This window comes from Hevea brasiliensis, chromosome 9, assembly GCF_030052815.1.
Source record: "Hevea brasiliensis isolate MT/VB/25A 57/8 chromosome 9, ASM3005281v1, whole genome shotgun sequence".
Lineage (NCBI taxonomy): Eukaryota > Viridiplantae > Streptophyta > Magnoliopsida > Malpighiales > Euphorbiaceae > Hevea > Hevea brasiliensis.
Window position 1 is genome coordinate 85011211 of NC_079501.1, and position 27876 is coordinate 85039086.

Below are 27876 nucleotides of genomic sequence, written 5' to 3' on the forward strand. Positions count from 1 at the left end.
CTTTTGTTTGGAATGATGAGCATGAGCATGCATTTAACATGTTGAAAGAAAAGTTGTGTAATGCACCTTTGCTTGTATTGCCCAATTTTAATAAAGTGTTTGAAATAGAATGTGATGCTTTTGGGAAAAGAATTGGTGCTGTTATGATGCAGAATAGGAAGCCCATTGCTTATTTCAGTGAGAAACTCAATGGGGCAACCTTAAACTACTCCACTTATGACAAAGAGTTATATGCTTTAGTGAGAGCTTTGGACACATGGCAGCATTACCTATGGCCGAAAGAATTCATCATCCATACTGACCATCAATCTTTGAGGCATCTTAAGGGCCAAGGAAAGCTGAACAAGAGGCATGCTAGGTTGGTAGAATTCATAGAGTCCTTCCCATATGTGGTGTAATATAAGCAAGGTAAAGAGAATGTGGTGGCAGATGCTCTAAGTAGAAGGTATAATCTTCTTAACACGCTTGACTCTAAATTACTTGGTTTTGAGTATGTTAAGGAGTTATATGAGCATGATGCTGATTTTGCACAAGTATATGCAGCTTGTAAGAATATTGCATTTCAAAAGTACTTTAGGCATGATGGTTATCTATTTAGAAAAAATAAGTTTTGTGTGCCTACAAGTTCTTTGCGTGATTTGCTACTGCATGAGAGCCATTGTGGGGGATTAATGGGGCATTTTGGTGTTGTGAAGACCTTAGACATCCTTAAGGAACATTTCTTTTGACCCCACATGAAAAAGGAAGTTGAGAAATTTTGTGCAAAATGTAAGGCTTACAAAAGAGTAAAGTCTAAGGTGATGCCTTATGGGCTATACACACCTCTACCCGTGCCTAAGCAACCTTGGGTTGATTTATCTATAGACTTTATTTTGGGGTTGCCTAGGTCACAAAGGGGTTATGATTCCATTTTTGTTATTGTTAATAGGTTTTCCAAAATAGCTCATTTTATATCATGTAGGAAAGCAGATGATGCTACTTATGTAGCAAACCTATTCTTTAGGGAGGTTGTGAGATTGCATGGTATCCTTAGAATCATTATAAGTGATAGGGATGAAAAGTTTCTGAGTCATTTTTGGAGGGTGCTTTGGGGTAAGTTAGGAACAAAGTTACTATTTTCTACTACTTGTAGTTAATAAGACTTTGTCTACTCTTTTGAGGGCTTTTGTAAAGAAGAATTTGAAATCTTGGGAGGAATGCATACCTTACATTGAATTTGCATACAATAGGATAGTGCATTCATCTAATGGATATTCTTCTTTTGAGCATATATATGGTTTCAATCCACTGACTCCTGTAAATTTGTCACCATTACCTACTAAGCATATTGCATCTCTTGATGGAAAAAGCAAGGCCAAATTGGTGAAAAGAATGCATGAACAAGCTAGATTGCATAGTGAGAAGAAAAATGAGTTTTATGCATCACATGCTAACAAAGGCCAAAAGGCAATGATTTTTTAATCAGGTGACTTGGTTTGGGTGCATTTGAGAAAAGACAGATTTCCTACTCAAAAGAAATCAAAATTGCATCTAAGAGGAGATGGACCATTCAAAGTCTTGGAGTGCATTAACAACAATGCCTACAAGATAGAGCTACTAAGTGAGTATGGAGTGAGTAATACTTTCAATGTTACTGATCTCTCTCCTTATTTTGGTACAGGTATGAATTCGAGGTCGAATTATTTTCAAGAGGGAGGGGATGATGGAGAAGCTCCACCATTGCTAAGTTATCAAGGGCCAATTACTAAAGCCAAAGCTAAAGAGCTACAAAACTTAGTCATGAAAGCCATGCACGTGCATGCATTCGGCTAAGAAGAGAGCAAGGGTTTGCCATGCATTTTGGAGGGGTCTAAGCAGCTAGTTCTTTGCCAAGTTGGTAAGGGAGAAGTGCCAAAAGAAGCCTACCTGGATACCGCATGGGAACTACATTGAAAGTGTGTTATTCAGCCACATAGGATGAGAGAGACACTTGAGAGCATTTCTATTGGTACAGTCAAATTCAAGAAAACCTATCATTCTACCATTTGTCCAAAGGAAGTGCCTGGACTTTGCCTTTTATTCCACTTGGCCGAATGGTCCCCACATGTGGTCCTTACTTCCTTACGGCCAGCCTTATGGTCCCAAGCTCTAATTATGCCACTTTGCAAAGAATAATTAAAAGATGTAAATGTTAGTTAGAATATTCTATCAGGTGTATTTGTCCTCTTTTATTTTAGGGTTTTTGCACATGTATATAAGGAAGGCTAGGGGTCATCTTTCTCCAATTTTTAGTTATTATGGTTTCTGCCAAATTTTCCTCCATTAGAGAGAGCTTTATTTTCTTCCTTGTTTCTTAGAAAGAACTTGGACTTAGGCAAACTTGTCACTTGTCTACTTTATCTACGATAATCATGGTGCCTTAAGGCATATTCTTATTGCATCTGATTCCTTGACTATTTTCCTTTGAATATACTGTTTGGAGCCTTACTACAATGTTAGCATTGCATCTTCCTTTGTTCCAAGAAGGCCTTATAGGTGTATTGATCTTGGGTCTTAAATATTGAAGTTGCATCTTGGAGCAAGTTAGCCAAGGTGCATGTCAATAGTTGTTGTAACTTCCCTCCAGTCATAAATGGTCTCTATTTATAGTTTTGGCAAGAAAATAAACATTAGGGGTGCATTAAATGCAAATATAACCATTTAACCACTCAAAATCCCATTTTATTGAGTAGCTGAATGTAACACCCCTCACCGGTCTACAGTGTAGCTAAGCAAAGTGTGTTACACGGAGTGCCGGAGCACCTGATCTTATCTGATTTCATTACAGTTCTTGATTTATTTATTCAAAAACTTTATTTAAGGTTTAGACTATTTTTACTTTTATCAAAATCTAACTAATTTGGAAATTTCAAAAATTTTAACGATAATCCGACAAAGTGTCGGCTGTAATTTGGACTAATAGTTCTTCTGAACCTGCCAAAGACAATTCACAACATATTCAAATTCATAGCTCAATTTATCTCAATAATATCTCATCAGTTTCTCAAAATTTCTTAAACTCAATCTCATTCAGAATCATTATGATTAGACAATCAATTCAGACATTAGAATTCTTACATTTCATTAACTTATATAATTTTCCAATTAAGTACATAAATTTGTCAAGTACAGGATATACAAATGAAATTACAATATACTTAGAATGACCAAAATACATAACATGTATAATTATGAGCCCTATCTACATGCATTGCTGAGGAGGTGACAATCTTCAACTCTTCTGACACTTCTGCAGATCTGGACTTCAAAAATCTCAATAAACAGTCTATTGGTTTTACCTTCAGTACCTGCGCGAGGAAGCAATTCCATCGCGCTAAGCATTTCTGCTTAGTGGTGCAATAGTATAACAAAAAATATATATACAAATAAAGAAAGAAATAACTCATAATTCGGATATCCAGGAATCAATTATTCTAACTGTATTGTATTTTAAGTCTCTAAGGTTCTGCAAATTGTATCTATGTTATGTTTATGTTGCTAATCTCTTTTACTCATTTTATTCAATGCTTAATTTAATTGTACTGAAATTTTCGTATACTTAACTTAACTTAACTGCCTGAATTGAATAATTTTTAATTGACTGCCCATGTAGCCTATACACTGACCAGACTGGATAAACGAATATACTAGCACTGGGTACCTAGTACCTCGGGCCGTCACACCATCAGTCACAAAGTATCTCCCGGTGTGCAAACAGTGTGGCTAAAAAGCCATATAATCGATCAGGCATTAAGCCGAGTATAATAACACAATCTATATAGCCATAGGCTATTAAAATCATAGTATGGCATAATAAGCCATAAAACACAATATGACGTAAAGTCATTTATAGAACAGCTGTCAGAATCCTGTTGGCATGCCAACCTATCCAAACTAGTCAACTAGGCAAATTAGAGCATATTACAATGTTACATATTTAATTCTTTATTCATAGGGTTTATACATCTTTATGCCTTTCACTGGTCAATAAAATTATTGACCTTTTTATGCATAATGGATAGGTTGATTCTAACATCAACATGTCACAATTTACAATTCAATATGTTGGCAATATAATGCAATTTACCCTTTTCACAAGTTGGCATTCATTGCGAAATCACTTCAAGCATCATTTTATGTAATTACCAATTTTCAATTTTAGTGTGCTAGATAAGTCTAGCTTAAAGTCCTATTTCTCTTGGTACTATTCCCTTCAATTCATTTCATTAGTCAACCTATAATGTTAACTCTTGATGCACTCTACATGAGTCAATTCTAATGTTACCAATATGTCACATTTTATAGCCCTTTAGTGTTGGTATATGTTACAAATTTCATTTCCAAGTGTATTGCAATTTATTGGATTTCGGTGTACTATTTTGACCTAACCGGACGACCTAGTTCCCTCAGTTTTTGGGTTTCGGTCCAAATTACAAACTCGTAGGTCTATGTCTTATTGCACGTGGGGCAAAATTTCAGGTCATTTTGAGTTGTGTAGACCAAGATATGGTCAATTTACCAATGCTGGACAGAATGCACTAAAATAGTAGGCTTAGGTCATTTTTAGGTCACTTTTGGTTCGGCCAGTTTTGGTACCTGAAATTGTGCAAGCTATTCGGCTTGGTTCTGGCCATTTTTGGGCTTAGGTGTCTTCATAAGAATTGTAGATCTATGTCTAAACTATTCATGGTAAAAATTTCAGGTCAATTGGACCTTTTTTTGAGTGAGTTATGGTCATCCTAATGACTACTGTTCATATGGTCAAAAATCTAGGTTGCAAGGTTGCTATTCCGAATTTGGTCATTTTTAAGGTCAGTTTCTAGGCAGAATTTTGGCAACATTTCTACATGAAAGTTGGCCTATTTGGTGTTTAGTTTAACCTCACATTGGCCTCATACCAATTGGGTTTACAGTTTGGCACTTATGACCTAATTTAGGTACTGCCATTAATACATAACCTACACAAAACACATACACTTCCAATTTGATATTCCTTCTCCTCCTCATTACTTCAATATTCAATCAATGACACTTCCATATATATATGGTACACAATTCAAGCAAAAATTTTGGGCAGAATATTCAAGTGCTCAATGCACACAATTCACCATTAAGTTCAACATTCACTTCCACCAAAATTCAACATATCTCAATGTCAATATTACACATACACTTCAACATAATCATACTTCAATATCACTTACACATACTGCCCACGATTTAATACTAGCATATTTCATTAATAAACTACATATTCACACACAAATTCATGATTTAATAGGCTGCCAAACATGGCAGTTTGCCAAAGCATTAAGACCCATATTCAAACCCTTAATTCAAGCACTAACATACACATCATTGGATATTAACTTACTACCACTTCCATTTAAGTTAATCAACCTTAATTTCCATCCATTAGAGTTAAGAAAAACTCAACTACAATAAACTTTCATGGCTGTCCAAAATTGAATATATCAATAACTCATCGAATCCTTCAAATTTCTTCATCATCCAACTCATCTCAACCTTAATACAAACTTTAATGAAGCAAGGGATGAAAAACTAGCACTAACCTTTTTTGAGCTTCACCAAAACTTCATCAAATCCTCTTCTTTTTGCTTCCAACATACTGCCCAAGGTGTGTGTGCAAGCTTTGATGAAGAAACTATGGTGAAATGAGGGCTTGAACATGGTTGCATGGTGATGGAGGGAGTTTGGCCATGGTGGACTTCCATGGAGGTTTTGGAAGGATCAATTCAGCTGGTCATTTGGTAGGAAGAAGATGGACTGAATTTCTGTCCAAAATGACTTAATTAAGTGTCCCAAGACTTGAGTTAGTGGAGCACTCACTTTAACTTAATGTTTAATTATTCCAATTTTCCTAATTTGCACATTTATCTCATTTCCTTCACTATTTACATAATGTACCACCATTTAATTTTTCATGACATTTATAAAGTGTAATATCATTTATTTTTAATGGACATTGAGGTCAAAAGACAACTCTAGGTGTCAAATGACCAAAATACACCACTTCGGGTTATATTCCCGATTTTTCGGTAACACCGATTTTTGTCTGTTTCTTGATTTTTCGTTTTTCTTTGTACTAATTTATTAATTTTTCTTTAATAATTCTAGTGTCAATTATATTTTAATAGACCTTTACTTACGTCTCGGAATTAAATTCTGAGGGTTCCTCGCTGTCCTGGGGCAAGCAACGGCCTTCCCAGTGTGGTCACCCATCGCTGCAGTGTCGGCTCGTTTAACTTAGCTTCATTTTCTCTCTTTCATTTGTCTTTGATTTTTCTTGCATTTTCTTCTTATTTATTTCATCATTATATGTCTGTTCATTATCACCGAAGTATAGTTCCAGACATTTCGACTTTCCGGGGCAGATATTAGCCGTCGGAACAGTAGAATGTACGGACTACGAAAATGAGGATGTTACACTGAAGCCCAGGTTCAGCTGCCAAAGTCCCTTACTTTGGCTGTAGAAAATTGAGACGCTAAAAACTAACTTTCAAAAATTGAACTTCGACTGTCGAAGTGCTCTCTGGATAGAAAAGCACAAAGGATTCAAAAACTCATAACTTTTTGACCTGAACTCAATTTTGTGATCTGTTTAAACTGTTAGAAAGCTAATCTAATAAACTTTTCAATAAACACATTTTTAAAAACAAATTTTGGATTTATAAAAAGTGAAAATTTCATTTTACGCCCCCTTGGTCAAGTAATAGACAAAAATAGAGGCACTAAAAAATTTTGAAAAATCTTAGACTTAAGCCAAAATAACTAATTAATTGAGATTCACAAGATAAAAAATAATTTACATTGTAGTGTTTCCTTGATCTTTGCTTGCTCTCTTTTAATCTTGACATGAAGCAATTTTACAATTTTAAACTTGGGACTTACAATCTTAATACAAACAGTTTCAAAATAGATTAGGAGCACACTAATTATTTATTGTCACCAAAAGAAAGATTAAGATCCTTAGGTCTAACAAGAGGCTATGATGTTTTGCTAGAAGACAAATGCAATAATTAAAATCATTCTGAATAGGCGTATCAATTCCAGGAATATGACTCATTTTGCTCAAAGAGGCATGTCCTAACCTAGCATGCAAGGTATGAAAATCAACGGTAGATAAAGCATGTGTTATTGAATAAAAAAAGCCTCTCTTTATTGATTTAGAATTAAGAGAGCATGGTATTTACACAATGAGGTAAAGAAACGCAACATTTTTTAATGTCAAGTAAAGAAGAATGAATGGTTGAGGAAAGAAAACTAGACTTGTCTATCTTATATAATCCACCTATCTCCTTTGCCACTACTATTACATCTTCAGTTTGAAGGTGTTGTAATATGCAACAAGTGGGATAAAAGGCCAGTTTAATTTTCGTGGTTTGAAGTAATTTGCTAACTAACAACAAGTTATATTTAAAATAAGATAAGCATAATGTGTTTGAAAGTTGTAAAATGTTGTGTAAGGTAACATTGCCTACCTAAAAAACTTGAATAATGATACCATTAGGTAAATGAACAGTTACTGGTTTGGTAAGATTGTGTAAAGCATCAAAAAAAATGTAAAGCAAGAGTCATATGGTTAGTAGCTCCTGTGTCTACTATCCAAACACTATCTTCATATTTTTTTAGCACAACAAACATTAACTAAACTAAGATTACCAGCAAAAGTTGTAAACCTCTGGAGAGTTGAAGTTCCTATATATAAAGTGCTTCCTGAGTGCCTAATTACTGTTGCTGCAACAGATTCTTCCCTTTCACTATTCTTTGAAGTTCCTGCTAAATAGACCCAAGCATATTACTAAGCGCATCAATCTTGCTATTATCATCAGGTGCCTCAATTGGTGTATCTAAATCATATGAATCAACCATTGCTGCCACCCTATTTCCAGAGGCTTCATTAGGCTTATACTGCTTAAAACCACTTTGTTGTCCCTTATTCTTAGATTTGAACCAATTCGGGTACCTTATGATCTTAAAACATCCTTATCTTGATGGCTATCCATATTACAAAAATCACAGTGCGCTTTCTTAGGGTCATACTTCTTTGAATCTCTCTTAAAATTCTGTCCTTGAGTTTGAGACTTATTAAACAATGTTGTAGAATCACTCACATTAGAGAATTTTGCCAACACCTACTTCTGTGTTTCAAATTTGGTAATTAGTGAATAAGCTTTGTTGACTGAGGGCAACGGATCTGTTAGAAGAATCTGATTCCTAACTGGTTCAAACACATCATTTAGGGCCATAAAAAACTGCATTAGCCTATTCCTATTGGTAATTTCTGCAATTTGTTTTGATACTTCACAAGTACATGGATGTAAAACATCAATATCATCCAACTTGTTGTCCCTTGTAGCAATCCAAGAGGGAGGGTGAATTGGGTGTTAATTAAAAAATTTGAAGAATAGATGGAGATTTTTAAGAGAGAGTGCACAAGAAAAAGAAAAGAAGATGGAACACAAAAATTTTATAGAGGTTCGGCCATTTCAAGCCTACGTCCTCTCCTCAAAGCCCTCTTTGAGAGTTAACTCAACTAAAATTCTGCTTTATGAGAAGAATAAATCCCTTAAACTTACCATAAGAGCAAACCTTTGCTCTTTTATAAATTCCTTTATACTTAAGAGCTGTTTAAAGCTCTATCACACTCAAGTGACAATTAATGTTTACAATAATATTGAATGAACTCTCTGAACCAAGAAATTACAGCCCAAACATCAAGCTCTCAATAATCAATTATGGTAGCTCAAGTTCTAAAGAGAGAGAAGAGGGAAAAAATCTTTTGACATAATAAATTCTCAAAGGAAATGGTTGTTATATACCCTTCAGTCATAAATGACCTCTTTTTATAGTTTTGACAAGAAAATAACCGTTGGGGGTGTATTAAATGTAAATATAGCCATTCAACCACCCAAAACTCTATTTTATCGAGTTTTTGAAACCCAGATTCGGCTGCCGAAGTTATTTACTTTGGCTGCCAAAGGTTGGAGCGCGAAAAAATATCATTTAAAAAGTGAACTTCGGCTGTTGAAGTTCCCACCTTTGGCTGTTGCAGTGCTCTCTAGATAAAATGGGTTCAAAGATTTAAAAACCATCATTTGAGGAGTGAACTTTGGCTGCCAAAGTTGCCACTTTTGACTACCGAAGTGCTGTTTGGACAAAAGGCACAAAAATGTCACTCAGTCTTTAAAAACTTGTAACTTTTTTACCCAAACTAGGATATTCGATCTGTTTAAACCGTTGGAAAACTAATTTGATAAAATCTTCAATGAAAATACTTTCAAAAACAAAATTCCATTTCTCAAAAGTAAAAATTTCACTGTAGTCCTCCTTGGTCAAGAAAAAGTTAAAGATAGAGATACTAAGAAGTTTAGAAATTCACAAATTCATTACATTTTGACCTGTAACTTTGATTTTTGATCCATTTAAACCATTGTAAAGCTAATTTGATAAAATTTTCAATGAAAACACTTTCAAAAATAAATTTACATTTTTCAAAAATAAAAATTTCATTTTAGTCCCCCTTGATCAAGAAAAGTTAAACATAGAGACACTAATAAATTTAGAGTAGCCTAGACTTGAGCCAACATAACTAATTAAATAAGATTCACAAGATATAAAAATAAAAATTATATTGTAGGATCCCATAAATGTTTGCTTCCTTATCTTACTTTTCTTTAACATTGATTTGAAATAATTTAGCAATTTTGAGTTTTAATCCTACAAACTTAACACAAACATTTCCAATATAGATTAGTAGCACACTAATTATTTATTTTCATTAAAATATGGATTAAGACCTTAGGTCCAACACAACTCATCCCAAAGCTTTTTTAGCTTTGTGAAGTAACATGCAACTAAATCATTTTCTTGTGAAAACTGATGAAAACTTCCTCTGTCGCTGATATATCGGCGGCTCGTTACTTTCTCTATACCTTTCAAAAATTTCATCCCACAGTTCCTTAGAAGAAATAGTGTAAATAAAGGCTTTCGCAAGGTTTTTGGATATCGAATTCAGTATCCAAGATGTGAGCGTATAATCACATCTCTTCCATTGCTCAAAAACCTCTGTTCCTTCAGCTAGAACATCTATTGTTCCATCAACAAACCCCAACTTTTATTTTGCCTCAGTGCTATTTTCATAGCCCTAGACCAAGATTTGAAATTACTCCCAACCAAAGGTGCGGTAACCAAAACCATACCCAGATGTTCTGAAGATTGCAGATTCAAAGGATCATTCATACTAATTGAGTTCTTGTTCATTTCTATTCCAGTAGCTCGATCCACAGCAATGGCAGCTTCTTCCATCTTCTTGATTCCCTAATCAAGCTTCTTTTTTTTTTTTTTTTTCCTTCAAAAGAGTTTCACAAAGATAGAAATCAATAGAGAATGAATAATGAAAAATAATTCTTTCTAGATCTAAATCTGCTTTGATACCATGAAGATTTCTTAATTTCGAAATAAATGGAAAAAAGTTATATTAATTTCTATTAAACTCATACAGCAGCTAAAACATTAAACATATGAGCTACAAGCTCTAATAACATCAGCAACAACTAACTATTTAAATTGAAAATAGAATTACACCAGCTCAACTTAGCAATAATTGCTTGCTTTATTGCTTTACACTCTTTATTAGAGGAAGGGAGAAAAATGTGAAAAGGAAAGGGAATCAAGGTGTAGGGAGTCCTGAGAGTCAAAAACAAAGTCAGATGTTGGGATGAACATGGACACTATTGCATCTTGGTTCATCCTTTTTAGTTAAATAAAATATTTAAAATTATTACTTAAAATATTTTCCAAATATATTATTAAACAGTATTAAAAAATATTTATAAATAAATTTAATAAATTTTAATAATAAAAATAATTTTTTAAACTATGTGGTGCGAAATGGCTTTTCAAAGTAAAACAATGTATTCTGCCATGTTAAAAGTCGTAAAATTATAAAATCCCTTTAAACTTAGATTAACTGGCAGCTGGCAATTGCTCTTGTTCAAGATTGGGGGAGAAAGTATCAATCTTCTTCTCGGCACAGAAATGGCAACGTCATCTTCTCTACTGATGAATCCACTGACTTCTTCATTCTTGAAATCCCCAAAACCGGAGTTGTTTTTGCTCTCCTCCTCTACAGCAGAGCCTATCTTCAAACAGTGCCTGGTGGGTCCCGCTACATCCCCGTCTCATCTGAGTCTCAAATACAAGAAGGACAAGTATGGTTCCTCTGCTTCTTCTGTGGTGTGCAAAGCAGTGTCCGTTAAGCCACGGACTGAGGTTGAAGGCCTCAACATTGCTGAGGATGTCACTCAGGTGTGGTTTCTCGCATTCTTTTGTCAGAATTCTGAACTGGGTCAGTTTCAGTGTGGAGAATTTTGGATTTTTGTTTGTTTCTTAGGTGTAATGCATAGCTGAACCGTTTCTGGAAGAATTTAATGGATTTCTCAAGTGGGTTTGGTTTAATTCTTGAGAATTTGATGATATTGATATTTCAAAACAGTGATCAAATCGCTCTTAACAAGGAAGCCATCTGCTCTAAGTTTTCTCACAGGTCATGGCTACCATGGTTATTGTTAGATATTATCTGATCTAGCCAAGTGTACACTGCCAAGCAGTTTACACCTTTGTATGGATCCCTTTTCTCAATATTCAATCATTGCTGTTCTTAGGAAATAGCCAAATTTATTTTATTCTTCAACCTATACACCTAAAACCATCTAATTATATGTGAAATTAACCTTCTACAATGACCAAATAGAAAGTTGATTTTATATATAATTAAAAGAATTACTATGACTTGGCCGCAATTAGGCCTCATAGGCTATAATTGGTCATTTCACAAGTACAACTAATAATAGCAAATTGATACAAGTTCTATACTATTTTTGTGATTAATCCATTTTCTTTATATGATTCTGTCTATGTATAAGAAAAATTTATATGTATAGGGTTCATAGCTGTGTGCCTAAAATATAGGTTCTCTCTCTGTTTCTACTATGTTTCTTTTTATACTGAGTCATCAGTAGCTTAGTCTGTTAACCAACTGAAAGCACTTGCGTTACTTGTTATTTATTTGTTTCTTTGATTTCTTTGTGATACAGCTTATTGGAAAAACACCTATGGTTTACCTAAATAAAATTGTAAAGGGGTCTGTTGCAAACATAGCTGCGAAACTTGAGATCATGGAACCATGTTGCAGTGTCAAAGACAGGTGAGAATCATAAAACTAATAGTCTCAATACCTAAACTTTTATTAGCATCTTGTAGTGGAAGTGAAAAGGCATACTTTTTCATGCAAAAAGCTATAATATTGAGCTGGATTCATTGTTTAAATTTCTATGAGAGTATGACCATATTGTTAAGTGGAATTTTCTCAAATGGAAGGTAGCAGTTAATTTTCAGCTGATAGTTAATTGATTGCAGTTCCAAAGTTGCTCGAGGAAATAAGTGGAAAATTCTCATCAGCATTTTTGGTATTTGGTTCCAGGATAGGTTATAGTATGATACTTGATGCTGAGCAAAGAGGAGTTATAACACCTGGAAAGGTAATAAAATCTCATGCATGTAGTAGAATTTGCAATAATAATGAATATGTTGCAGTCCTCAAGTGGCTTTGGTTTGCTTCTTTCCCTTGATTGAACATAACAATGATATTGAGTTAAAGGGCAATCTTAATCATTGTTGCAAACAAATTTTACGGGCATGAATGCTTTGGAAAGTTTTGTCAACAGAGAATGATGCCTAGATCTGTGCACAAGATGCAATTTTATTTACTTTGCATTCATATCTGGTGTGCAAGTTTGGGAGTATATGCATAAATGTTTTCAAAAATAGCATGCTACTCTCACATTGCACTAAAATTTATGTCAGTGATGTGGAATGTTTTAAATGGCCTGCTTGTATCAATTCTTTATGCAATATGGGCGACGCCTGTATTGACCCCACACTGCCTCTTGTACACCACACCTGTCCTGGCTGCGTTCCTGGATGCTAAGGGGATAAAATGTTTTCCCAGTCACTTCATTGGGGAGTGGTTATCCCCGCCCCACCTTATTAGGATAGAATGTTTTCCCAGTCACTTCATTGGGGAATGGGTATCCCCGCCCCACCTTGTTAGGACAAAATTAATTTATTTAATAATCGTTACTCTAATAGGATAAAGGGAAACAAAAATCTAGAAAAATTCAAGTAAGCAATTATTCATTTTTTATTTAAAATAAATTTAATTTAGTTTGGACATAAGTTTTACATGCAAGTAGTGTATAAATTTACACACAAAAAAAATATGGAAAAAGGAAAAATGTATAAGAAGAAAATTAACCTAAAACATGTTTTACAATAACATAATTATATAAAAAAACACTAATAATCTTAATTGGGGTGGGTTTTAGAGCAAGGGGACTATAAACCCCCCAGCCACGGCCCATATTGGAACTCAATAAACTTCCTCCATTTGGGGCAGGGTGCAGATCCCTGTGTGATGAGTTTAGATTGCCATGTCTATGTAAATATATATAAATATTACATATTTTATATTAAAATATATATTTTTAATTTTAAAAAATATTTTTTATGTTGGATGGGCTGGGCCTGGGCATTCTTTCAGGCCTGGCTCGAACCTCTCCCCACCCTGCCCAATGACCAGGTCTATTTGGAGATGACGTCTAGCTGAGTCGAGTATATGCTCTGTCCTCAATGTTCTATCCACCATTTTTTCAGGTCTTTGTTTTTGTATTTTTACACGTAGGTTTCACATTTGAGATGGCTCAAAAATCACCATTAGATTATTTCCAGGCATCATTATTATAGATAGGCCATGGAAAATGCAACTCTGTTTACTAGATTTTATGTAATTTTTCATTCACTTTAACAGAACTTTTTATCTATCATTAGAGTATTCTTGTGGAACCTACGAGTGGAAACACAGGCATTGGCCTTGCATTTATAGCTGCTTCAAAAGGGTATAAACTTATCCTGACTATGCCAGCATCAATGAGTCTGGAAAGAAGGGTTCTCTTAAAAGCATTTGGAGCTGAGCTTGTTCTAACTGAGTCAGCAAAGGGCATGAAGGGAGCAGTTCAGAAAGCTGAAGAAATTTTGAAAAGCACACCCAATGCCTTTATGCTTCAACAATTTGATAATCCTGCAAATCCTAAGGTCAGTTGTTTGTTGTCACTTGTCACTATTCTCTTGTACAGTTGTACGTTGATGTTGTAGTGATTATTTTAAAATTAATTTGTTCTGTCCTATTTGGTCAAATGCTGTTTTCTTCTGGTACAATGTGGGTTTACTTAATGTGGTGAACACCTACCCCTTGAATGAGAATGATCCTGTCAAGAAGGATACCAAATCTCCCTTACTGATGGATGTGGCTCACATCTTTTACATTAGCGTTTTAGTGAGATCCTTGGGTTTATCTAGTTCATAACTGAACTGAAAAATTTCTTGGCAATTTTTGTCTCAGGAACTCATTCCTAAATTATACATTTATCTAAAACTCAAATTTTATAAGACTCAAAGTGTGATGTTCACAATATTGTTGGAAATGGGAAATCTTATTTTCTGAACTCAAAAATTTTTAGAAATCTTATTTTCTGAACTCAAAATTCTTAAGTAATGTTTATTGGGCTGCATTTTGTTGCGCAATTTCTTTTTGCTTGCTATCCAGTTATCAAATTGATGCATATTTTTTTTTACTCCTTAGAACATATAAATTATAGCTTATAGAATGGTCACAGAGATTGAGAAACCCATGAATTTGGATTTAAGTGCATGTTCTATTTCAGATACACTATGAGACAACTGGACCAGAAATCTGGGAAGATACAAGAGGGAAAGTGGATATCTTTATTGCAGGTATCGGAACTGGTGGAACCATTTCTGGAGTTGGTCGGTTCCTAAAGGAGAAGAATCCCAACATTAAGGTACTTGTTTGCTGTTGGGGTTTGCCAACTCTGTGTACACCTGTTCTATATTTATGCCCATTTCACATGGTCAACCTATTACATTCCCAGATTGATTGTCCAGGGTGATTCCTTTTCTAATTTTATCTTTGGTGTTCCCATTTAATGTCTGAATGTATCAGGTTATTGGTATAGAACCTTTGGAAAGCAACATACTTTCAGGTGGAAAGCCTGGTAAGAATAAAAATTGTTGTGATTCATTAGTTTCAATGCAATGCATTATGTCTTCTGTTAGTGAAATTCCACAAGTGCATAGATCGTATCAAGCAATAAAGTGATGAGAAAAGTATTGTTCCCATGAGAATCATGTTGATTATCGGAATTAAGTGATTTTAGTTATTTTGACGTTCAAACTGATGCTAGAATTAAAGCTAAAACTAAGGAATTATTTTAAAGCCTTCTAGAGTAGGGTTCTCAAACATCAATTAACTATGAAGTATAATTCAATTTATTCAATTAAGGATAAATTAAACTTTGAAGTTTGAAGGAGAACAATCCTAAGTATCCTAATGTCCTCTTTAGAGGTATAAAAGGTGTGTTCCAATTAAATTAACACCTATTTTCATGGTACTAAGTTAAATAAAACCCATTAAGCACTTTGATCAACTAAATTCCTCAAAGAGTTTTAGCCTATCTCTAGGTCAAGAATTCTAGGTTCATTTACTCAATTTTCCCATACCAAATTTCATCTTTTGATCCTTCACTTGGTATTTTTAATCATGCAAAGTAGGTACAAAATCCCAAGCAAGAAGTAAGATCACAAATAATTGAATCAAAGTAAAATTACCCTTTTATTGAATTGAAGCAAAATATAGCCATTGTTAAATTGAGCTGCTACATCCCTAATCCTATAATTAAGGGAGCTTAGCCTAACATTATTCCAATTAACAAAGGGTATGAAGTTGAAACGAAGCAATCCATTATCTGAAATTCAACTAAGAAACTAAAAGAGAAGAGAATGGAAGAGCTTATGCTGGAGTTTCTTCAATGGAGGCCTTGAGTGCTTCAATGATCCTTGCTTTCTCCCTTGAATCACCTTGGAGGATAGGGTTTTATGAATCTTCAGTGATCTCCCTTATTTTTGGTGAAACAACCCTTATAAACCTGTTTTAGGGCGTCCTTCTTTGACTAGGAAATGATTCTCTCCCCAAAACCCCACTTAAAACATGAATAAGGCAGGTTGTCTGGCACTGGCACACCTTGGGCATGCATTTACCTTGCTTACACGCCTGGGCATGTACTTCTTAGGTTGATCTCAGGCTGCTTGGTTTCTTGTTCTGCATGCCCTGAGTGTGCACTCCATGAATCTACACGCCCTAGGCATGTACTTTTCAGCTCGGAATGCTACTTGACTCCTTGAATTTTTCCAATTAAGCCCTTTGTGCCTCAATTCAAATGGACTTTTATTCCAAAGGACTTTTAGACTTAAATTTCTATTTCAATTCACCAAGAATAAGATCAAATCACAATAATAACTATTAAAATAAAAAATAAATAAAAAAGCACTAAAACTAATAAATTCATACATAACAACCAATAAACACATGCAAAGATGACCCAAAATATTATGTAAAATACGAGCACACCATCTTTTACTCTGTTTAGCAATTTTCCACAACTTACATTTGGATGGAGAGATTTCAAATTATGAGATTTGACTTTGATAATGTGTAATTCTTTGATTGATTAGTTTCATTAATCTAGCTTGGTTTCATGAATGTGGATGAAAACCTTATTTGAGTGGGAATTTGAAATACCTATAAAGTGGTCATTTCAAATCCACTTCAAGTAAATTTTTGATGCACATCCTTGGATCTAATTAATTAAAAAATTGGCTAACTTTCATTCAAAAAATTTAAACTAAAAGTCATTTCTAAATCTTTCATGTGAAATTCTTCCATCCAAATTTGGCAATAATGTATCTGTTTCTAACTGAAAATGCAGGTCCTCACAAGATTCAAGGGATTGGAGCTGGTTTTGTGCCCAGGAATTTGGATCAAGATGCCGTTGATGAAGTCATAGAGGTCCAACTCTTATCATCTTTGCAATTATTGATTTTTATTCTGCATAATAGTTCAGATTCCCTGCTTATGAAAATTTTGAAGTAAATAAGAGAGGAAAAATTTGAAGTCTTCTTATTAATTGGTTCAACAAGTAACTGGAATCTAGTTACATTTTCCTATCAATGTGAAGTTGGTTGCTTGTGGAAACTTGAAATCATATATTGACATCTGCAGTTGTATTGCACAATCACGCATCTTTGGACCTACCTTATTTTATTTTTCTTGAAATATGATTCATAAATGTGGCATTTCCTTGAATGTAACCTTTATTTTTTAAAAAAAGATATGTTTCCGTTGAAGAAAATTCATGGTGATGACCATCAATTGCACTGATTCAGCACCATGATGCTGGAAAATAGAAACATAACCTGGAAATGGTTATAGATTTTTTTCTTGCTAGCTGCTACATTAAGTTTTTCACATAAAATTGTTTATATCACTTCAGCATACATCCTTTATCTTGCCCAGCAATAGGCACCACCAGCTTATATATCATACACATGCCTGTGCTTGTGTCCTAGTTTAACTGCACAAAGCAATTGCAGGTTATAATATGTTCCATATCTCAAATTTCACATTTTGAATGTTTGGCAGATATCCAGTGATGAAGCTGTTGAAACTGCAAAACAATTAGCAATCCAGGAAGGTTTACTGGTTAGTGTTTTCAATAAAACTTTCAACCATTTTAAAGTATTACACAATAACAAACCTAATTGCATGGCATTTGGATGCATATGCAAGTACGGTGATTACTTGAAATAAGTTCAGGCTGGAGATATTAATCATATTTTTATAAATTCTCTCTTCATCATTAGGTTTGATGAAATGATATAGCTTGTGCTTTTACTATAAAAATTGAGCAGTTAATTAATTATGCTCTAATTATTTAGCAAGGAGTAGAGAAAGGAAATGTCAAGATCTCAATCAAGTTAGGTGCATTAAGGATAAGGAAGGAAAAGTGTTGGTGAAAGATGAGGACATTAAAGAAAGATGGAGAAATTATTTTAATGATCTCTTTAATAATAGTCAAAATGGTAATAGCGTGAATATAGATTATAGAACAATAGAAAAGAATGTAAATTATACTAGAAGGATTCGATCTTTAGAAGTAAAGGAAGCACTTAAGAGAATGAAAGTGGGTAAAGCCTGTGGACCCGATGAAATACCAATTGAAGTGTGGAAGTATTTGGGAGATATGGGAGTGGCATGGTTAACTAAATTATTTAATAAGATTCTAAACTCAAAGAAAATGCCTGATAAATGGAGGAAGAGTATTTTAGTACCTATTTTTAAAAATAAGGGAGACATACAGAGTTGCTCAAACTATAGGGGAATTAAACTCATGAGCCATACTATGAAGTTGTGGGAGAGAGTTGTGGATCATCGACTACGTCATGATACTTCTATCTCTCTCAATCAATTTGATTTCATGCCCGGTCGTTCAACTATGGAAGCGATCTTTCTCATTAGAAGCTTGATGGAGAAATATAGAGATGTGAAGAAAGATCTACACATGGTTTTTATTGATTTGGAGAAGGCTTATGATAGTGTTCCAAGAGAGATCTTATGGAATGTGTTAGAACAAAAGAGGGTATCTATTAGGTACATACAAGTATTGAAAGATATGAATGAAGGAGCAACTACTATTGTGCGCACAGTGGGAGGGGACACAAGTGATTTTCCGATCTCAATTGGATTACACCAAGGATCAGCCATAAGCCCTTACCTTTTTACATTAGTTTTAGATGAACTGACGAAACATATACAAGAGAGTATTCCTTGGTGCATGATGTTTGCGGATGATATTGTTCTGATAGATGAGACACGAGAAGGAGTCAATAGGAATCTAGAACTTTGGAGAAGTACTCTAGAGTCAAAGGGTTTTAAGTTAAGTAGAACGAAGACAGAATACATGCATTGCAAGTTCAGTGAAGGCCAAATTGGTGATATGGAAGGAGTTAGTTTGAATGAGGTGGTACTGTCCCAAAGTAATCACTTTAAATATCTAGGCTCAGTCCTTCAAGTAGATGGGGGATGTGAGGAGGATGTTAGTCATAGGATTAAAGCTGGATGGTTGAAGTGGAGACGTGCCACGAGAGTTTTATGTGATCGTAAGATTCCCAATAAATTAAAAGGAAAATTTTACTGCATACCATACGGCTATGTTATATGGTAGTGAGTGTTGGGCACTGAAAGAGTCGTATGCATCTAAGATAAGAGTTGCAGAGATGAGAATGTTAAGGTGGATGAGTGGCCATACTAGACTAGATAAAGTCCGTAATGAGAGTATCAGAGAAAAGGTAGGAGTGGTGCCAATTGAAGATAAGTTGAGAGAAGGGAGATTGAGGTGGTTTGGTCATGTGAAGCGTAGACATACGGAGGTTTCAGTTAGATAAGTAGAGCACATTAGGTTAGAGGATAGAAAGAAAAAAAGGGGTAGACCTAAATTAACTTGGAGGAGAGTAGTACAACATGACTTAGAAGCATTACATATTTCTGAGGATTTAACCCAAAATCGTTCAGAGTGGAAAAAGCGAATCCATATAGCCGACCCCAAATTTTTGGGATAAAGGCTTAGTTGAGTTGAGTTGAGTTGAGTTGTATTTATTTACTACGTATGACATGCTGCATCTCTTATTTTGTTTTCTTAATTAATGAGCTAAACCTTGTCAATCATCATTTTGTTTCTTTTAATTATATCTAATGGTTCAATCTACTACCTGAATTTGGTATAATATCCTGTACCCACCCTATTAATGGCAAATGTTTGCTGTGGCATTTCTTCTTCTTCTTCTTCTCTCTCTCTCTCTCTCTCTCTCTCTCTCTCTCTCTCTCTTTTGGGGTGTTTTGACAGTGTTCACTATTACAATGCTCTAGCTTAAGTCTCTTCCTTCCCCCTCTATCATTAGCCACTAAATTTGAATGCTATTTCTCTCTCTCTCTCTCTCTCTCTCTCTCTGTGTACCCCATCTTATGTTTCAATCAGTTTCACTCTTTTCCTTAAATAATTAATTCCAGGTTGGAATATCTTCTGGAGCTGCTGCTGCTGCTGCAATGAAGGTTGGAAAGAGACCAGAAAATGCAGGGAAGCTGATTGCAGTAAGTGCTTTCAATTATATGATGAATCCAACTCTACAGTTTAACATGGTAGTCTGAAGCATTAAAACGGAAGGTTCTGTTCCATAAGTGTATAACAGCAGACTGAAAAAAATAAATAAATAAATTGAAGGGCTCATCTAATGCTGAAAAACTCTGGCATTATTGCTAGGAATGGTTGCAAAAAGTATCATTTTAAATATGCTAATTGAATGCAATTAAAAATTGTTTTTGAGGTAGATTTGACATGTAAAAGCTCCAAGCAATTGAACTACATTTTATAACAGTTTCTAAAGAGGGTTTTTTCCTTGGAGATCAGTTTAAATTTTAATGCCAAACAGACATGAAGTTGTTACATAGCAAAATCTCAGAACACCATAACACCAGAATTAGAAGAAGAAGAAGAAGAAGAAGAAGAAGAGAGAGAGAGAGAGAGAGAGAGAGAGAAAGAGAGAGAGAACAATTAGAGAGAGGAAATAACTGTTGTATTGTTGATTTGATGATCCCCCGCAATTACAATGCAAATGGCTATTTATATCATTTACTAACTACTTAGTCATAACATTAACTGGTATCAGAGCTGTTAGATCAATGGACAACACTTATGGCAGATTACTCTTACCAAAAACCTGGTTCCTTCTACTCTTCTCTCTTTCGCTCTTCTTTCCTCCAATTCTCCTTCTTCTTCTCTGAGATCTTTGTCTTCTCTCTATTCTTCTTCTTCTTCTTCTTCTTCTTCTTCTTCTTCTTCCTCCTCTATTTCTTCTTCCTTCTTCCCTAAAATTTCTTACCTTTCTTCCCCTTATTTCTTCTTCCTTCTTTATTCTCCCTGTCAGTTCTTTACTTTTAAGGTACAAACCCTAAAGTTAGGGTTTTGGTGGGAATTCGTATTTTCTTCAATTTCTTGAAATCTTCTTTCTTCCTCAAAATTTCTGCTTTCCGAGAATTAGATCTATGTTCTTTCTTGATTTCTTTGTTTCTTGAAATTCTTGAAACTCCATATCATACTGAAACCCCGTTCTTGAAGTTCTTGGGTTTTACTGCACTATTGTCTCAATAAAGACTAATTTATGGGGTCTATGGTGGTTAGTCCCGAGTTGTTTAGGGTTGCTGAGTTGGAAGAAAGAATTAGGGTAATGCAGGAGAATGTGGATGGGAAATTTAATTCAATAGAGGAAAGATTTAATGTGCTGAAAGGGAAATTGGACCGATTTTCTGCTGATAACAGTGCATTGAGGGAGGATTTGAGATCTTTCATGATTACATTCGTAAAGGAGAAAGAAAAGTTCCCTACCGTGGATAAATTGGATCGAGTCTCTGTTGATAACAATGCATTGAGGGAGGATTTGAGATCTCTTGTGAGTAAATTTGTAAGAGAAAAAGGCAAGGAGGTCTCTACTGAGGGTATTGGACTTAGGGGAGCTGAAAGTAGTGGTTTGCTAATATTTCCAAAGGATCCGGCTAATCCACAAATGAAAGATCAAAGCAGTATTGATAATATTGCTACTGTTGAAGAATTTCTGAGTGCAGAATCCATAACCCTTGGAGCTGATGAAGACATGATAGATCACCAAGGAAAATTTAAGCAAAAAATAGAGAAAGAAACAGAGGAATTTCTTGAGGATGATTGTGGAATGTTTTCTCAAATCCAATAAGCAATTTACATTGATTTTGGGATTAAAGATGTTCATGAACAGAATATTGAAGAAAGAAATTCAGAATTTCTTGAGCATTGTGTTGTGAAGGAAGTCCAAAATTTCCATCATGGCCTTCAGCATGTGTTAACCAACCAAAATGAGGTTCTTGTTGCTGGAGTTTGAGAAATGGAGTGGGATGCTATTGAATTGCCTTTTTCAGCTCAGAAAATTTGCTATTGTCACACAAAAATTTTTCTGGAAAATGCAATTTCTTGGTGCAATGGGGATGAATTGATCTTATCAAATCAAAAGGACCAAGATTATAAGTTCTATTCTTGTGTATTCCTAATTTCCATGGAGGATGAATGGGAGAAATCAAGAAGGCTGAAGAAGAAATTAATCTTGAAGGGAGCTGCATTTGTAATTCTTAAAGAAGATGAATTTGAAAGATGGAGAAGGCAGAGAAAGAAAAGGAAATATGAGGAAAGAAAGTACAATTTCAGTATATTAGTTTTGAACATTACAATTCATTAGAGGACTTAAAATTGTAGCTGGTGGTTTTTAATTGCAATATGTTTTTGCAGATTATAGTTCATTTCTTCATTCTTGAGGACAAGAATGATTTCAAGAGGTGGGGAATGTTATGACTAAGTAGTTAGTAAATGATATAAATAGCCCTTTGCATTGTAATTGAGGGGGATCAACAATACAACAGTTATTTCCTCTCTCTAATTGTTCTCTCTCTTTCTTTCTCTCTCTCTCTCTCTCTCTCTCTCTCTCTCTCTCTTCTTCTTCTTCTTCTTCTTCTAATTCTGGTGTTATGGTGTTCTGAGATTTTGCTATGTAACAGAAGTATTTGGGGATAAATATTACAGTAGCTTAATAAACCTGAAATATAAAGGTGAGTTTCTTGATCTTTCTTCTACCAATTTGATTTCCCCTCTTTTCTACGTGGGGGAGTGACCCTATCCACAGAGTTTGACATGCTTGGTAGTAGCTGCAATTCTAACATTTGTTTCGGTTGTATTTGTATTGTCCCAGTAAAATGAACCTGTCAATTTTTCTGCACAGATTAATCCAAGCCAGTGTATCTAGTTTGGGACCTATCTGATATGTTTTGTTAGTGCTCTGTGCAATGCTCTTTTCTTTTTGGTGCTTTGGTTCCTTGGAAGTAAACATTATATGAAGTGGTGTAATCTTCAATTGCATTGTGTCAAACATGATGCAATACTGCAAGTTGGCTTCAATGACTAGTGGGTTTTCCATGTTATAATCAGTGATTCAATTTCAAGGCCAGGCCCTGAGGAGTTATTCCTCCTGAATACCCAGCCTCCGTCCAGTTCAGACCCAGAACTGAACCGGTCTAACCCAAAGCTGAACCGGTCCGGTCCATTTGAAACTGGCATTATTGCACTTTTTTTTTTTTTTGATGCAATCGTTGATTGGCTCAAACCAGATTGAACTGGAATTGGAGAGACCTTGTGGTTTGGTCCTATGCCCTTGGTCCCAGGAACCAGACCAGTGGCTGCCAATGCTCTGCTTTGACTATGTTTTTATAATGGTGAAACAAAAATAACTTGCTGGCAGCCTTGGCTAGTTATTCTCGATTTGACATGCTTTTAATCCAGCTGTCATTTTATAGGATTAGGTTTCATAAAGCTTTTTTTCCTTGTCGAGGGAGAAAGTTTTATAAGGTTTTGGACCACTCCGCTTAAACAATCCAGAGGCTAGAAAAGCTGTGACATCAACTTTTTGCAATCAACGATGTGAGAAAGCTAATTGCTTAGATCAGCTTTAGCAACTTATGAATTGTGAACCTATAATTGGAGCAACCATTTGTGGATATGATTTAGGGTCTGTTTGGCATTATTGTTGGAGCTGTTGCTGAGAAAAAAACTTTTTTAAATATAGTAGTTGAAAAGTATTAACAAAATGATTAAAAATTAAATTTAATAAGTTTTAGCTATAAGAACACTAAAATAACAAAATTATTTTTTTCAAACTGTTTTTTCAACAGCATTTAAAATTGTTTTTTTTTTTCCTTTGAAAGCAGTCTTGACTCTCCAATCACAATGTCAAATAGACACTTATTCTCATTTGTTGGGCAGTACCTAAGGTAGTAAGAACCTTATAATGGATTGATTTAACAAATTATTTTTCTTAGAAAATAAGACTTAATTTGGAATTAGTGGAGGTAAAAACAATAGGTGTTACTTTTGAGGTAGAAGATTGTCTTATTTGTTTTCCATAGCCTCTGAGAGATGGTCCATTGGAAATATTCTTGTAAATCCTTTCATTCATATTTTCAAAAAGCGGATTCCACTTTAATAGCTTTGAATAATTCAAACACGTGCATTAAGATAAGGCCTCTTATTCCATGACAGCGAAAGCACTGTTAACTCTTTCGGATGTTGGGGGAAAAATGTTGCATACTAGATTATATGTAGGCAACACTTGATAGATACGTGTATATCCCCTGATGGTGTTTTGGTCTCTTCTTTTGTGAATGACTATTCTGTGCCCTATACTCATCACTTGCATCTTCTACACAACAAAAAATAACTGTAATTTTTGCAGTAAATCATAACCAACTTTTTCAATAATTTGAATCCTCTCAGGTTGTTTTCCCGAGCTTCGGTGAGCGATACCTGTCCTCAGTTCTTTTCCAGTCAATTCGAGAAGAATGTGAGAAGATGCAACCTGAGCCATGAATACTCCCATGTTCAAGTTTGTCTAATAGAATAGCAATTTTTGTCCCCAAATTTCATCCAGTGCATATGCATACACATAATTATATGCTTCATAATTGATTGAATCTGGCTTTAAGATTATCCTCTTATAGCTGGTTTTACTCATCTCCAATGTACTTCTTGCAAGGTTAAAATAATACCGTTGAAAAAATTTGTCTTGTGCCTTGTTTGCTTGGAAAGCCCACTTTTTTTCTGGTTCAGTTGATTAATATTCTGAGGTTCTTTATGTTATAAGCCTTTGTTCTACTTAAGAAAATTTAGAGTTTGGAATGGTTACTGCAATTGTTTTTGCACATCAAGAAGTTGAAGTGGTGGCCAATAATAACAAGCAAATATTCAAGCTTGCTCCATTTTGTACCTTTTTTTTTTGTTTTATTTTTTATATTTTTAGTGCAACTCTTCTTGTTTAAAAAACAATGGAATGCTATAGCAAAAGCTGTCATTTTGTCTTTTTATTCTGCAATTTGAGCAATGTGCTTATATTTTCGTCACATTACGGAAACATAATATGAAAATGGTTTGCTTTCTTTTGGGACTCTCTATTTTTAATTGGCAAAATGTTCAATTTCACCCTTATATTTGTTGGGGAAATTTGTTTTAGTACATTTTTATTTTTATTTTTTAAATTAATTTAAAAGTTTTATTTTAAACTTAATTTAGTTTAAAAATTAATATTTGAGTTAAATTTTTTTTTATTTAAATAAAATATTAAGTTATTTTTAAATTAAATGGGTGTAATTTGAAATTTCTGGATTAATTTAAACGAAAAGTGGAAAATGGATAGAATTTATGAGATATGGCATGGACTTGGTCAAATTAATATCTTACCCTCAAATAATATTGTGACTTGGAGAATAACTTTATGCTATGTTTGAATGCTAAAATTTGAAATGAAGGGTTTTAACAGTTACTTTTAATATCAATTTTTAATAAATGGCTAATTTCAAACAACTTTTGTTTATTAGAAATTCATTTAGAGTAGATTTGGAATATCATCATTTTATATAATATTTCAATTCACACTAATAAAAATGTTTTTAACATTTCTGAGCTTAAAATAAATTTATGACTCTGAAGAAAACTTATAATTTTATCAAATTCAAATATCAAATTTTAAATTCTACATCTAACACAAGGTTAGAGTATTGTTTGGTAGTATGCAAGATGTGATAGAATCGTGTTATATTTTATGTTTTATTATTCTATTTAATTTTATATAAAAAAAATTAGATTATGTTTGATAGAGTGTAATGTAATACAATGTAATTAATTATATAATGTAATCAAAATTGTAATGTAATATAATTATTATTACATTCTTCTATTTTGTTGTAAAATAAGAATGTATGTAATGTAATTATAATTTTTATTTTAATATTTAATTTTTTTATAATATTAATAATAAGTGCTAATGGTTGCAGTTATTGGTAGTTGAGTGGTAATGGTAGCTAAATAGTATTGGTAGCGGTGGTGACAGCAATAGTTAGATGATGGCAATGATGGCAAGGTGAGATAGTGGTAATGATAGTAGCCAGGTGATGATTGGTGATCAAGTGATTGTAATAGCAATAGTGGTGGTAACAGGATGGTGATGGTGGTATTTGTGGTGGTGATGGTGATAAAATAGGAGTAATGATGGTAGTAGTAGTGGTGGCCAAGTAGTGGTAGTGATGATAATATTAATAATAAATAAAAATAATTAAAATAAGTAATTATGATTATATTTATTTTTGTATGTAATGATCATTACTTTTAAGTAAAATTAATTAGTTATGTAATCATCATTTTATTACATCAAATTTTTTTATGATACCAAACAAAATAATCAAATATGCAATGTAAACGCGATTACATTATAACTTTGAATATACCATACCAAATAATTACATTTTAATTAATGTAATGAAAAATTATGATTATTTGTTTTAGTTTATTTTTTAATTGTCATCACTTGTCTTGACAATGAGCAGATTTTGAGTCGAGGAGATGAAGACTAAATCTAGAATTTTATTTTTGAAAATTTATTTATTTTCTTTTAAAGAAAAAAGCAATTTAAATTGAAATAAATTATAATTGTTCAATCCGGTCCATTCTAGTTCAAGTGGAAGGGAGATGTAATCTTGAGTTTGATCATGCCAATTGTGGGTTCAAATCGAGCCTTGGTCGAGTTAGCCACCAACGCTACTATCACTATTGAACATTCGTTCATTGTCACTATTACCATTACAATCACCAAATGTTTTGATTCGGAGTAATGGCTTAAAAGGCTCTAAATCAAATCACACGGATCGGGTTTAAGAAGATTTTAATTCAATTCTAGTTTGATTTAGATTTGATATGATCTAAAAGTTGAAATTTTTCAATTTTTTCCTTTTTTTCTTTTAATAAAGGTTCTTCGAATTGGCCAATCGTTTCAAGAATTGACCACCTTCTAAGACAGTTTCAGTCCCTTTCGAGCTGGTGAACTGTTGATCCATTCCAATTTTGAGCCTGGTAGAGCCAATTTTAGGTTTTATCGTGTTAATTCTACGTTCAACCCATCAAGTTTACAACTCCATTTGGCCACCAGTGACCACAACCATTGCTGCTTCCTTATTATTACTATCACAAATAAGTTAGATATTTAAATAAAAATTAATATTACTTGTATTTTCATTTGCAACATTTTACAATTAAACATAAAAAATGAAATGATGACTGTATTATAATATTTATTTTTTGGCAAAATGCTCAATTTAACACCTATACTTGTTGAAAAATTTTAATTTAGCTCATTTTTAACTTTTTATCTAATTTGGTTCAAAAGTTTTAATTTAAGATCAATATAACCCAAAACTTATAATTTATGAGATAAATTTCTTTATTTTTTGATTTAAATTAAAAATTAGGAAGTTCAGTTTTTTAATTTTGAGATTAAATTTTTTTTATTTCTTAATTTAAACCTAAAAATTAAGAAGCTCAATTTTTTTTTCCATTTTTGAGCTAAATTGAGCTTAAATTGAAATTTTTGAGCTAAATTAGATAAAAAATTAAAAATAAACTAAATTAAACTCTCCCAATAAGTATAGAGATGGAATTTAGCTTTAATCCTTTATTTTTTTACATAAATGATAGCATTATGTGTACTAAATGTAACTGAAAATATTAGGCATAACTCATTGTCTATGGCATCCTAGAAAATAATACAAGAGCCTTCGGCAAAGAAAATAATAAAGATAACACAAGGTAGAGGTCCCCTATCCTAGAGTAAAGGAGGCATATGAAGCCTGAAAGAGTGGACAATAACACCACCGAGCATGGTGGTCTGGCTGTTAACCTGGTGAGATGGTCA

At 33.8% G+C, this 27876-nt stretch overlaps 1 protein-coding gene across 1 annotated transcript; it reads left to right on the top strand.

The window, feature by feature from the left end:
• The first annotated feature begins 10987 nt into the window (after nt 1-10987).
• On the top strand, nt 10988-24737 carry LOC110658941 (cysteine synthase). The gene is made up of 10 exons (XM_021816740.2): nt 10988-11349; nt 12138-12247; nt 12524-12581; nt 13930-14193; nt 14823-14960; nt 15122-15173; nt 16944-17023; nt 17657-17716; nt 20081-20161; nt 24414-24737. Exons 1-10 carry the CDS (start codon nt 11080-11082, stop codon nt 24504-24506), a joined length of 1206 nt encoding a protein of 401 aa, XP_021672432.2. The 5' UTR covers nt 10988-11079; the 3' UTR covers nt 24507-24737.
• Nucleotides 24738-27876: the final 3139 nt, after the last annotated feature.

Excerpts from the sequence above, each read along its gene's own strand:
- LOC110658941 (XM_021816740.2), top strand. The coding sequence starts at position 11,080 with ATGGCAACGTCATCTTCTCTACTGATGAATCCACTGACTTCTTCATTC. Across the intron at positions 15,174-16,943 it reads ACTTTCAGGTGGAAAGCCTG|GTCCTCACAAGATTCAAGGG; the intron begins GTAAGAATAAAA and ends CTGAAAATGCAG. Across the intron at positions 17,717-20,080 it reads CAATCCAGGAAGGTTTACTG|GTTGGAATATCTTCTGGAGC; the intron begins GTTAGTGTTTTC and ends AATTAATTCCAG.